The sequence below is a fragment of the Diplotaxodon limnothrissa genome, linkage group LG5, assembly GCF_057381915.1.
Source record: "Diplotaxodon limnothrissa isolate DT_005_m linkage group LG5, D_limnothrissa_male_GT1.1, whole genome shotgun sequence".
In the NCBI taxonomy this organism is placed as follows: domain Eukaryota; kingdom Metazoa; phylum Chordata; class Actinopteri; order Cichliformes; family Cichlidae; genus Diplotaxodon; species Diplotaxodon limnothrissa.
This window is the reverse complement of record NC_140600.1, coordinates 37,477,774-37,491,602: the sequence shown is the minus strand read 5'-3', so window position 1 is coordinate 37,491,602 and position 13,829 is coordinate 37,477,774. Positions and strand designations below refer to the sequence as shown.

The following is a 13,829-nucleotide window of genomic DNA, read 5'->3' as shown; positions in this document are numbered from 1 at the left end:
GTATCCCGGAGTGGACCCCGTCCTGCGCCCTATTCAGCTTGGGATGGCTGTAGGAAGTGATGCATTGACAGTCTTTTGTGTTGCAACCTGCACCGTAATCTGTTTTGCAACTGAAAAAACATCCGAAATAAAACTCTAACGTAGCGTTCAGGACCCCTACCTTGGCTCTTTTTTTTTTTTTTTGCCCCCTCCACCTTTGAGTGGCTTTGCCGCATAATAAGAGCGACCAGGTAGCTTTTCACGGCGCATAATGTGTCCCGCTGCAGGGAGTCCACGTGGGGCAAACAAACAGGGACCTGACAGAGTGACCCAGATTAAGTTAGGCTAAAGATGGAGAAGTAAAGGGAGATTATACACACTGACTTTTTTTTAACGAGAAGGCAACCCAACAGCAAACGGAGTAGCCAACCAGAATGAGCAGACTTTAAGAATCAGAATAAGCCTTAAGGGATATATTTGAAATATATAGGCATTTTTATAGTACTCAAATTACTTCCATCTTGTTACTTTTTCCAACACTACATGAGCTCAACTTTACATTTAAAACAAGACCTATACCCCGTCCCAAAATACATTCCCCTTTCATTCCTTTGCCATCATGACATGAGGAGGTTTTTTTTTTCTTTAATGGATTCTGGAAGAGAAGGCATCCTGAAGGTGGGGAGGGAGCACAGGGCAGAAGAAAGAGAAGGACACAAGGGTCATCATGGCTCTTTGTGGTAGGATGGATGGAGGAGAGGGTGGAGAGGAGGTGGATGAGGAGGGGCAATAAACTTTGGCACAGATGAGGGTCACAGGGGTGCAGAGGTGCCTCAGAGGTCCTGGGAGCTGCTTTCTTTCTTTTTTTGTAAATTTTAAATACCTCCACATCCACGTCGATGCGATGGATAGGTGGATTTTTCCAAGCAAAACGTGAAGTGATTTCACTCAGGTTATAAATTTTGGTTGAAGGTCACGTGCTGCCTGAGCTAAAGCATCTATTCAACAAACAAAAAAAGATGCGCTATATTACACTTATTTTCATAAACTGACTACACCCAGGTGGAGCAACACTGTGGTGGTATAGTTTGAGTTTTGTCCTGTCATGCTTAAACAACACCGCTCTCTCTCTCTCTCTCTCTCTCTCTCTCTCTCTCTCTCTCTCTCACACACTCACACACACACACACACACACACACACACACACACACACACACATGAAGGAAGCAGTCCTACTGGGGTTTTGTCCCAATCTGTGGTCTGTGGGTTCAAAGCTTCTTGCATGGGGAGGAGAGCCCTTACACAGCATATTAAGCAGGAGTTAATTATATGCCAGTCTAAGTGACAAAGGGAAAGAAAAGCCTTCTTCTGAATGGCAAGACAAGAAAAGAGAAAAGTCATTATGCTGCCCACTTCTTTGCATTTGAAAAACTCTGTTCTTATTTTGGTATTTCCATTCGCCACAGAAAAATGGTGACCACATTACAGACGAGCAACAACACTATCTTGATATTACTGCCATCTGACTTATTACATTAGATTTTTTTCTTTTTTGACACGCACTCGCTCTGGTTTGGTGAAAGGAGACGTGTTTTGCCTCGCAAAGCCTTTGGTCTGAAAGAAGAAAGAGGATAATGCCCATTTTGAGCATATCAGAGCAGGTCAGTGCGCTTTAGATTTGGTCATTTTGTCAAGCAAGATTACAGTGTAACCACTAAAGCTTTGCAGTAAATCCTTTAAAATGAGCACCATTCAAGTCTTTTAGAAGGCATTATCTTTAAAAGGGTGAAATTTTACTACTTTTTATAGAGCCCATCTCTGTCAGTTGCATCTATAGGTGGCCTCTTAAGTGTACATGGGCGAGGTAAAATAAGTTTGTTTTGCACTAATGTAACCGGTGTGATTCTGCGTTGTGTCTGATAAAAAAGGTAAAAGAAAGAAAGACCTCCAAGTAAATAATTTGCCCACTCCAGCTCCTCTCCCACAGGGGAATTGTAGAAAAAGGGGGTGGCATTTATTTTTACATTAAACATAAAATATGCATTTACACATAACATATTTGACATAAGATAAAACAAAAACAACATGAAATCTGACATACCTGATAAAAAAGGTAAAAGAAAGAAAGACCTCCAAGTAAATAATTTGCCCACTCCAGCTCCTAGACCAAATACAGACAGTGGGGAAGAGGATTAGCTCAACCCACCACAGCTCCCAAGCTAGCAAGGAATACATATTCATGCTATCATTTATGGCGCCTAAAACACATTTATGACACACACATACTACACACTTATAACATCTTACAAAAACAGGCTCAATAATGACAATAACTGAATTAAAATCGCAATCATAAACATCAGGGTGGTTAAATATGAATTATGTGTGCTTTAAGGTGCTGGAAAGAAATGACACCCACCTCTCCCACAGGGGAATTGTAGAAAAAGGGGAGAGGCAAAAGGGGTACACTGTATTTATAGTATTGCACCAAAGAAGAAGAAAAGAATGAGGAGGGGCTCTAACTGATAATGAACACAACTACAGGCTTGGAGGTCCTAAAAGTCAGGTATAAAAGGAGAAGTTTGGGGGTTTAGAACACATTTTGTGTAATTATAACAATGTTATTTATGACTCTGTTACACTAACATGTGCATGTGTATGTGCATTTATTTATAAGTGTAATTCTTCTTTTTGTCCTCTCTCAGCATAGATGCTTCTGCAAACACCTTATGTGACCCCTCTGTGGAAACAGAGCTATTGTTTCAAATCACAAATCTGGATATGCCAGAGTGCAAATCAGTAGTCCCTCAGTAAAACTTCCCCTTGCCTTGGAGCAAATGAGTCAGCTTCAGTATCACTGCCAGGCTGTAGTGGCTGCCCGTGAGTCTGCTGTGCCATGCCACAACACCGCAACGCCAATATAGTCTAAGCACACTGGGGCCCCGGATCAAAATTAGCCACTGGAGAAAGTAAAGGTAGTGACAACATCTTAGAAAGCCAGCTCTGTAATGTAAATCAGCTTTTTGGGCTTATCAAGAAAAAGAAGAAGAATCGATTAAATGACAAATTATTTTGGTCAAAGGAGGAGAAATCTGTGTAACCAGTAGTTATTAGGAGGTGACACTGGTATTCTAATATTTCAGTTTTAAAAGTTTGCCTGTAGTGACTTTATTACAAGTTGCAGTCAGTTATAAATCAGTTAGCTGGTTTGGCTCGTTCGCGCGGTGCTTTTATTTAATGACGTTATGGTTACTACAGCTCACGCGCCTGTAAGGAAAACCGAATGCCTTCGTTTTGACCTTTTGACTGGGACTATGGTTGGGCGCATTTTCACGATTTCACGACAAAACATGAACAATAACGTAAACTGCGACTTATGGTCAACTTACCAAAATTCATAATGTTTCTTTTAATCAGTCGCTCAGTGTTTAGAGGTGAAGTTTGAACAGGTGTACATGGTTCTCCTCGTCCCGGCGGAAGGATACCTCGTGGAGTCCCAGGATACAGCAATAATCGCAAGTTTATTACAGGGAGGAAATATACTTTTCTTTTCCGTTTTCTCTAATTTTACTCCAGTCTGAGGGGAAAAAGACTTTCTGCTTAAACTATTCTTGACTCATGTTCACACCACCATCTACCACTGCGTTTCCACAGTGCCCACTGACCACAGAGCCAGTCCAGCCAGTTTCGCTGCTCATCGACTTAGCAGACCGCTCAAACCCATAACACGTAACTGCTATGAGGTTTTAATAATAATAAAAACAATTAGATGGAAACAGTCTGTGGGATTAAAAACACTGATGATTTAGGACCAGAGACTTCAGCTTGGTCGTTTGGACAGACCAAATTTGAATAATTTGGAAGAGTAATTCCATTTAAGCCCTCGCGGGAGTGACAGATTAAGTACAGCAAGCAACACTATCAGGTCTTCGTTTGCAGAGAATTAAATTTAAAGAGCCTACAGTGTCTGCCCACGCTCCTCATGTTCTACTGCACTCTACTGGAGAAACGGAGTCACTGCATTAACTCACCAGACAAAAAGACTGCTTGTAGCAAGGACAAATATTAAATCCTCTTTATATACAATTTTGTTTGTTAACCTAGATCCATGTTTAACGCATAATTCACTCTTCAACACATGAGCACTACAAAAAACAACAACTCCATATTGCTCATTTGAGCATATGTGGAACAAAACTGCATCACACAACAAGAAACATGCAACAGAAAAGTTGGACCACAAACATTCTGCATCCATCCCAAACTCAACATGTTTATTCATAAAATGGTAAAATATAGCACATATGTATAAAAATGTAGAAAATTGTACACAAAATATAACACTTGGGCTTTTGTCTAATATAGTTATTGCTGCTATTTTAATTTTCGGTAGCTACAGGTGATATTCTTTTGCCAGCAAAAAAGTCAGAATGAAAGGTGACAGTTACATAAAAAAATACACACATAGAAGGCGACATCCATGAAGTTCATTAATATAAAAAGACAATTTTTTTTTACAAAACATTTCATACATTCTAAAGCATAGCACTATCAGTCAATGTTCATGCCCTTATTTCTAGTGTTAGTGTTGTGTTAAAAATAGACTATTTGTGCATGTTTTTCTCATTTGTAGATGTCTTTGGTAGATTGTACTCTCCCCCCGTTCCTGCTAATGCTTAGTAAACTTTACAGTGGCATCATTATTATTATGAGCTGAAAAGTCATGTGAAATGCTTCATCAATACTTTAATGTGGCTTTGCTGAGTGTAGGCACGGTCAGGTGTGTTCTTGAATGACTATTTTAAAAAAATACTGCAAATATTCTTTATTGTCAAAAAAAACCAAGAGGTTCATGTTATTAGTAATAAGAGACGGAGACACACAGTGCTGCAGTCAGTGCAAAGCCACAGTATAAAATTAGTTCTCGTATAAAGCGCTGCAGCCTACTTCTGCATCATACAGCTCAAAAGTTGCACAAAAGTACCTCAGTGTGCCAAGAAAATGACGATTTTACAACAGTGGTAGCAATTATTTATTTAAAAAAAACCCACTCATGCCGATGCCCTGTTGTGGACTATTAACGCAGCATTTTTCATGCAACTCCTCTTTGGGATTAGAGCCAAAGTGCAGCAGCACCGTACTCTGAATGTACCTCAGATTCTCAACAGTTAGGCAACTATTAATAATCTGTACAGACCAGCTGAGTCAATTTGTATCCAGTAGCTTGAATACCCACCATACTCAGCTGAGTCACATATGAGCTGTAGTTGAGGTTAACTTTGAGTAAAGGGATGTTTGAGTATATTACACATGTTGACATGTAGTGGGGATTGTGGATACGTGTTATGTTCGAGCTTTGCTCACTGTATGAACACAAATGGAAAAAAATACATACACAGCTGCTTTAAGAATAATTACAGTAAACATGTGGAGTGCAAACTCTCTGTCTGGAAAGGCAATTACAACATACATGTAATATGAACACCAAAGATTCAAACACATCCTGAGTGTCTCTGTGCGGTCACGTGCAGGGGAAAGTGTGTTTGTGTGGGAATACTGACATTGCTCTGGCAGCATACTGTGTTGCTCCTGATAAGGAAGAAATCCTCAGCGATAAGGAAAAATGATTTCACGATCACTAAAAGCATTTTTTCTCTTAACTTGTCAAACATTTTACTATGACATCCCTCAGCATTAGCCTTCAGAAACCAAGCAGTCCATTAAGACAGGGGTATTACCTAATGTCACATACATGACACGCTGTATAAACTTATTTACATGTTTCCTTCTGTGCTCCATACGTGACTGGAATGCCCGTTCAGAAAGAAGTTCAGCGTCATTCAGGCAAACAGCTCCGTGTGCAGGCACAGAAAAACACCGAGTACCGAGGCAGCAGGAGATAACTGCGAGACGCTGATCAGGCACCTTTGGTTTTAAGGTTTTTGGGTGAGGATTTGTAAAATTTCGACCTGTGTGGAGGGATCACAATAGTAGCTTGGTCTCAACTAAAATTTTCCAGAGAAGTATTAAAAGATGCTCGCCAGCTCGGGATCCTGGTTTTAAAAATACGGAAGATGTTCAGTTTACATATAAAAGCATACAGGTATAAAACAGCACAGATTTTTATTCTGTTTTAAAACTTTTTCTGTTTTTACACAACTCAGTTTTCTTATAATGTACGAGAGAAAAATCATGTTAAGGGACAGAATTTGTTTTCTTTTCTGAAACCTCAGGCTGGTTGCATTTAACCTGGTAAAGGCCAGAGTGTGATTGTTAGCCTTAATTTCTGTATAGCTGCCAAGGAGTTGTCTTCTAAGACAGTGTATTCAGGTACTTATTCTCCCCAGCTAGTGAGGTTAGCATGGATGTCATGTCGCCCACAGCCATGTTAGACAGGCCAGACCCTGCAGCCAAGCTGACAGAAGTCTGGGGTGTGGTGAGGCGGGATGAGGCCTGGGACGAAGATCCCGGTTGATCTTGGATGGGATTGTTGACATCGCTGAACGACGAAGAGTCGGCATCGTCGATGATGGAAGTGAAGTCTATGCGAGCATTGTCCAAGTCCAAGTTTTCTAGGGCGTTTGAAATGGGGCCAGACTCAGGATAGTTAGCCAAAGGGGTGGACTTTGTGCCACCTACTGGGTCCAGACTGGACCCCATACTGTGCTGCTGGTTAAGACAAGGCCCGTTTTGAGCGTCCATGTTTTTCTCCATACTGATGTTTATCTGACCCGAGTAGTATACGTTGTTGTTGTTGTTGGAAGGAGAGAACATTTCACTCTGGGGATGCTGTGGATGCTGGACAGGAGGAAGTCGAACGCCTCGCCTGGGACTGGAAGTGGAATGGACAGGGCTCAGGTGTGGTGGGCTGCCAAGGTAGCCTCCTCCCACCTGTGACAGACTACTCTGGCGGCTGAGAGGTTTTCGGCCCTGAGGAGGTCTGGGGACCACCATTTCCTGGTTATAACATGAACCTTGGAGACCTGCCATCTGCTGGTCTTTAGGTGTTACTGAGCTTGGCACACGGCTGTGGGCCTGAGGACTCATGACCAGGTTCTGGTTGGGGTAAGGATAGGTCTGGCTGGAATAAAGATTTTGGTTTTGGTGCTGTGGACTGTGTTGGATCATCGCTGCCTGACCACTCAGATCCATATTGTCAGAGAGAGGAGAAGGTTTTAATCCACTCTGCTGCTGCTCTTGCTGCTGCTCCCACATGAGTGCTTGCTGGGACTGCACATAACTCCTCACCATCATCTCCTTTACCTGCATCATTGGGGTTTCTGACCTCTGACCATCAGCCAGTGCAGAGCCAGCGCAGCCCAGACTTAATCCCTCTCCACTGGGAAAAGGGTTTTGGTTTGGCCCTTGAAAGTCACACCTGGGGTTGTTAGAGTTCCTCATCATTACCTGCCCTGTTTGTTGTGGGTAACCCTGCGTTTGCTGCAGAAGCATGCGTTGATGATGGAGCTTAGCGCTCTGACAGGCATCTCCAGCTCCCATCCCAGGGTGGAACTGCTGCTCAGGCTTGATTATGAGTTTGTGGGTTCCATCTGAACTGCTGTAGAGGCCTGTTTGATTGTTGAAGTGAGCCTGCGTTTGTTGTGGGTGCAAGCTAGTTTCTGAATACTGCATAGCTTGCTGGTTCTGAAGAGTATGGCTGGATGTTTGGACCTGGCTATGGGTGTCATTCCAGGGACCTCCAGCGTCACCACCTTGGCCTACACTAGGGTAATGGGGACCAGAGGGACTGAGCTGGCAATTGCTCATACTGTACTCAGCTTGTTGCAGAAGTGCATTCGACATGCCTTCTGAATGAACAGGTCTTGCCTGTGCCATTGGATTTACACCAGCGCTGGCAGTCACGTCCCCTCCCTGGCTCGGGTACTGCCGCTGCATGTAACCCCTCTCGGGGCAGCTCAGGGCATCATGGCTCGGGGACAGCTGAGTTGAAATGGGACCTCCATCTACTCCTCCAAGGGTGTGATTGTGTTGCTGATATCCCATGAAGTTTCTCTCTGCAGGTGGCAACATCATGGAGCGATCCCTGTTGTCAGCGTGGTGGGGCTCCATACCTATAGCTTCCATCATTACGTTCTCCGTAATGCTCGGAGGCCGGGGGGAATACATATGGCGGGCAAGGCTGGTGTCAGAGCCACGGTGTTGCAGTGCATTCCTTCGGCCCATCATGGCTACATTATTAAGGCTATTGAAGCGCTTGGGAAGAGCTTGAGGGTCAGCAGCGGCACGAACTGGGTCACTGGCTCGCCTGTTGTTATTACCTGGAGCTTGGTGAGGGTAGATAACACCGGTGCCATACTCTGTGTTGGCGCTATGCCTACGAGGACCAGCTTGCTGAAGGAAAGGAGGCAAAGGCTGACCATGGTACTCACTCAAAACACCTCCTCTTCTGCCAGGAGTACCTGGCTGCTCCATATTAGGTAAAGGAGTAGGTGGTGGTCCACCAGTGGCTGCAGCGTATTTGGCTTTTAGGCTGTACTGCTGAGCTGGGGTTAAATTAGGAAGGCCGGGCAACCCGCCTCCAGGACATGGAGCTCCTCTGCGATTGGTCTCAGGAGAGAGAGGGTCTCCCCCAGCCTGTTCTGCGCCCAGAAGGTGACATCCTCCCCCAACCGTTGCTCCCATTTGCGAGCCATCACTGGAGCGTCGGCTGGACAGGTAAGGAGAAGCCATGGAGGAACGACGGCTCACGGTGTAGGCTGAGCTTAGACTGCTGGTGCCACTTCCTCTCCTGTCATTAGTAGAGCAGGCAACTGTTCCCCCTCCAAGCTCATGATTGGACAGCTCCATAACACGTCGATTTGAGAGAAGTGGAGAAGGTGCACACATTCCCATACTCTCCCCTGGACCTGAAAACAAACATCCAGGAGGAAACAGCTTAGAAGTGTTAAATCGTTACAAATTAACAATATTTTATTTAGTTTTTTTAAAAATTCAGTGTGTTCCAGTGAAAACATTACTGAACAGCTAATGTAACAATCTAAGGTATATTTAAGCTCAGCAGTTGTAGTTCTATGTTTATGCATTGATTTTAACTTGTTTTATGACACCATGTACCAGGTATTGCAGGAAGCTTGTTGCTGCCACCGCGTCCAGGAGGGGTTGGCCTGCGGATTTGCTTCAGCTTGTCAATCTTTAGATTCTCCAGCCTCTTCAGAGCCTGCGCTGACATTCCCATTGTTCCCGGCTCCCCTCCACCTCCCCCTCCACCTGCAACACCATCTTCCAATGCTGTGAGGTCCTCCAGACTACCGGCTGCATTAGGGTTCATTTCTACACCGCTGTCGTTGTTGTTGGTGCTCCCCAGTGGAGAACGTTCGCTACTGCAGGAAGACTGACCACCAGGGCTTGGTTGGGATTTCTGGAAGATGTGAGAGACAAAGTTAACTTTAAAAATGGGATAAAGTTTAATAAGAAAATATGGAAGGGGTCCCTATTTTTTCCACTACATTGGAGTTTTGTTATGTTATTCATTTGAATGATATAGAACAAATTGTAACCCTCACCAGAGAAGTCTCAGGAGCCAATAGTTTGCAGTCTTCTCTGCGTGCCTCTTCTTTCTCCAGCAGCAGTTCAGAGTTGGGACCTCCAGGGTTCATAACTGAACCGGGGGGACGAGGGCCAGTGTCTCCACGATGTTTCTTGGTGATGTGGGCCTCAGGGCCGTGCACGGTCTTTACATGTTTACGCAGAGAGCTTGGATCTGTGTATCGCTTGGTACAACCAGGGATTTTACACACATAAGGTTTCTGTAAAAGACAAAAGCACCTTATGTGAACTCCTTGCATTCCACAGTTTACTTTACTGCTGCTTCCCTGCTATGTAAAATCTTATGATTCAAATAGAAATTATTTCCAATTTATGTTGTGTATCTTGGCATGTGAATCTCTACAATACATTTATATTAATTTATACAATTATTTTACATGAAAGCGTGTAATGAAACAGCACAAAACAGTTACATGTTACCCTTTAGGAAGAAAACACGTGGTTTAATCAAATAACACTGTTAATAATACAGAGCTTACACAGCAACATGCACGTGACATTCAATAGCTAAGCACTTTTCGGAGGTGAATCTTACCTCATTGGAATGAGTTCGGTTCTGGTGTTTAGCTCGGTCTGAAGCATTGGAGAAGGCTTTGTTGCAGCCTTCATGTTCGCACACATATGGTTTCTCCCCAGTGTGAGAGCGCAAGTGGGTCTTCAAATTCTCCAGGCGAGAGTAGGCCTTATTACAGCCTTCAAACTAGAACAGCAAATATACATAATTGTTTAATTAACACTGTTACAACAGCTACGCTGCAAGAGAGGGGATGATTAGAGTCTGTAAAAGCTTTGACAACAAGCCTGCGGTCCTATAACAATATTAGATTTGAGCTTCAAAACAGTAAAGCGAGTTTTAAAATATAAAAAAAGGTTGTTAATCCACACTGAAAATAATATATGGTATGCATGTCAAGGTACACAGGAACACAGAAGCATGTTGGAATTGAAGATATCTGGACAAGGAAAGAGAAACAAGAACTAAGAGGCAAAGCAAAGACTTAACACATGTGCTCACAGTGCACTTGTGTGGCTTCTCTCCTGTGTGTCTGCGCATGTGAACCACCAGCATGTACTGGGCTTTGAAAGGCCTCTGTTCTCGAGAGCACTCCTGCCAGTGACACACAAACTCCTTCTTCTCCCCGTGGATGTGCTCGTTGTTGATGTGCTGCAAACACAAAAAGATTCATTGTTAGTGACAGATAGTGGATACTCCAATGACATGTTTTGGGATGGAAGCATTCTATAGTTCTATGCTACACATGAACACAAACTAAAGTCCTTCTACACAACACACGGTAAATAAAAACGCAGAAAATGCAAAAGACATTCAGTGTGCCTATTTAACTTCATATATGTTGATGTTTGCCTTATTTTAACATCTATTACTGATCTGTAAATACTTAAATACTACCTTTTGACATAACTTTCACAGGACGTGAAGGTTTGTGTATCCTTAACGGAGGTGGGAGAGTTGAAGAGACTTTCATTGGGAGTGACAAGAGACTAAGATGGTTTGCACATGTGCAGAGGAGAGATAGTGGATACAATGAACAAAGGATGCTGACGATGGAGCTGACAGGCAGGAGGAAAAGAAGAAGATCACAGAGAAGGTTCATGGATGTGTGATGCAGGACATGCAGAGGGTTGGTGTGACAGGCGAGGATGCTAGGCTGAGATGGAGCCATATGAGCTGCTTCCTCTGAATTTAGTAAACATCTGCAACAGCTGGGTATCTCTGTGTAAGGCATGATAAGTGAGGATCCTACAGGTCAGTTAAACTTTGTACTTTTCTCCTTCTCAGACAGCTTAGCGGTCACATACAGAAACTGTATCTAATCCATTATCCACGGCATCTCTTCAGTTTAGCTAGTTAAAGGGTTAGTTCACCTATTTTACTGTTAACTGTTACAATATATAATATAAAGCTATGAAAATGCAATTTGTTTTGTATTGTATTATATAACCTCCTTTCTGTTCCTCTCTCTACTTTGTATCTGAAGGCTGGCAGCCCTGTTCTTAGTCTTACATGAACTAGCTGGTCTTGTGTGTCAAATTCCTTGTTGCAGCTCTCCCAGCGACAGTTGGTCTCATAGACGGCTTCTGGTTCAGGCTTCCCGTCCTCTTTGTCCAAATCATCTCGCCCATCCAGAAGGCCCAGAAGAGGGTCCTGCAGACACATGTGTAGAAATGAAGAATAGCTCCAGTTTATTTTGTGCAATTATCTAAACAACATATTTTCAGCCATTAAATATATAATTTCAGGCACTTTCACTGTTTTTGAATCTCTTTCACGTTGACATATGATCATCATTACTGTACCTGAGTGCCAGTGGAAGAAGGGCTAGCTACATCTCCCTCTGACCTCTCCTCCAGGCTCTTCACATTCATGCCATCAATCGCACCTCCAAGGCCTGGCTCTGTCTTCAGCTGCAAAACAATACTCTCATAATATAATCTTTGTCTTTCTCCTCATTCAAAACTTAAATGTGTATATATAAAATATGCATTCATTCTTTGTCATTTATCCGCCGCTTTCTCTTCCCACTTCCCAACTATGCTCTCCCAGCTATGAGAAGCAGAGGGTGTGCTGAGTGAAAGAATGAGCTTACGTGTCCGTGTTTGGGCGGAGCATGGAGCCGAGGATTGTGGGGAGGTAAACGTGAAGCTTGGCAGGGGCCTGGTGTGTGTCCTCCCAGAGGTGTTCCTCCTCCTCCATACATGGACCCTTGTTGTCTGGACTGGCAATTTATATTGCTGGAATAACCGAGCGATGGACTGTGGAGCGGGAGATAAAAACAAATAAAGGGAACTGATAAGAAACTAAAGAGAATCAGCAGCTAGTTTGCTAAAGATGGTGCAGCTAGAAATACACTCTTAATGTATTTTTTGTCAATTCTTTAAAAATGAAGAAATACATTTTGTTCAACTTCACATAATCTGCTTTTATTATTTAAAACCATTTGGCTGAAACATGTGTCACCATCTGGCGTGGCTTAAGGGATGTCATCACATCACACCTGATAATAAATATTGAAGAGGGCTAAATGAGAGGAGAGGGATTATCAACACAATTTAAACATGAAAGAAAAAACGTCAGCAAACGTGCAGGACATTACTTTCAAATACTTTAAAGTGGACTTATTTATTGTTTATTCACCTGTTCATCCATGCTCTTCAGAGGGATATCTATCTATCTATCTATCTATCTATCTATCTATCTATCTATCTATCTATCTATCTATCGTTGCAGACTGGCAATTTTGCATGTGTTCAAAGTAAGTAATAAGGTCAGAGTACATACAAAAAATCCCTGAAACCTTCAGCTCAGGCTTCAGACTGATGATGGTGCTGGAAATGAGCATAATAGGTCCACTTTAAATATTTAACCTCAGGTCTGTTTTTATTGACAAAGGGTGTAACCGAGGAGGATAACAGTGACTTTCAAATCATATAAAATCAAGTGATATCAGACCTCATAGCGCTCACAGAGAGATGACCATAGGAGCTAGCGCCGTTGGGGTTGCAGCGAGAGTTTACAAAGGCCACTAAGGAATTCGGTGAGGTCCGGATTACCGTCTGCAGGTCCACACTGGCATCAGACAGAGGAGAGATGGACAGAGCTCGCTTTTTGCTTAGCTTAAGCATGGAACGAGGTGTGGAGAACCTCGAGCCTACAGGAGAGATGACAATGAAAGCAGAAGGGTTAAATTTCAGGATGGTTTTTTTAAAAAAAAATATCTAAATTGAGGTTTTCCTTACCATCACCTGATCCAATCTGATCAGAGCCATGTTGAACTTGGCAGAAATTGTGATGAGACATCATGTTCTGGTTACAGTAGGGGGCGCTGTTACCACCTGCAAAGCATTACACTGAAATGCACTGCTGCAAAAAGCTACATTATTTTTAAGTAGGGGAACAAAGACAGGATTAATGGGTCGCTGCAGCTCAGAGAGTCAGAAAGAAGCACGCACATGCCGAAAATCTCACAAGCAATTTAGGCTGACCTGCAGAGCTGTGCAAGTAAAACTTTTTCAAAACTTTTCACCTTTTCTGTAATGACACATTTCTTGGTGGTATCTAGTCTGGACCCTTTTTTTTTTTTGACTTTTAGGGGTAATAGAAAAAAAAAATTAAAATAAATAGCAAATAAGTAACATGAGGTACAAATGTAAGAAAAGCATTTTAGTACTTTGCATCAGCAGCCACATGAGAGGTTCATTTGACTGTTTTGATAACATTCCACACATGACTGGTGATGTAACATACATGCATACAAATTTAA

At 42.8% G+C, this 13,829-nt stretch overlaps 1 protein-coding gene across 1 annotated transcript in view; it reads right to left on the bottom strand.

Moving 5' to 3' along the window:
* Positions 1 to 6,291: 6,291 nt before the first annotated feature.
* The window catches only part of gli1 (GLI family zinc finger 1), a 50,958-nt gene continuing 43,420 nt past the window's right edge, over positions 6,292 to 13,829 (bottom strand). The window contains exons 4-13 of the mRNA XM_085354696.1: positions 13,306 to 13,401; positions 13,019 to 13,217; positions 12,156 to 12,321; positions 11,866 to 11,973; positions 11,573 to 11,713; positions 10,562 to 10,711; positions 10,082 to 10,246; positions 9,504 to 9,746; positions 9,055 to 9,358; positions 6,292 to 8,846 (exon numbers count right to left, since the gene is read on the bottom strand). Of these exons, the coding sequence (XP_085210822.1) occupies positions 6,292 to 8,846; positions 9,055 to 9,358; positions 9,504 to 9,746; positions 10,082 to 10,246; positions 10,562 to 10,711; positions 11,573 to 11,713; positions 11,866 to 11,973; positions 12,156 to 12,321; positions 13,019 to 13,217; positions 13,306 to 13,401 (4,127 nt within the window). The remainder of the gene's footprint in view (positions 8,847 to 9,054; positions 9,359 to 9,503; positions 9,747 to 10,081; positions 10,247 to 10,561; positions 10,712 to 11,572; positions 11,714 to 11,865; positions 11,974 to 12,155; positions 12,322 to 13,018; positions 13,218 to 13,305; positions 13,402 to 13,829) is intronic.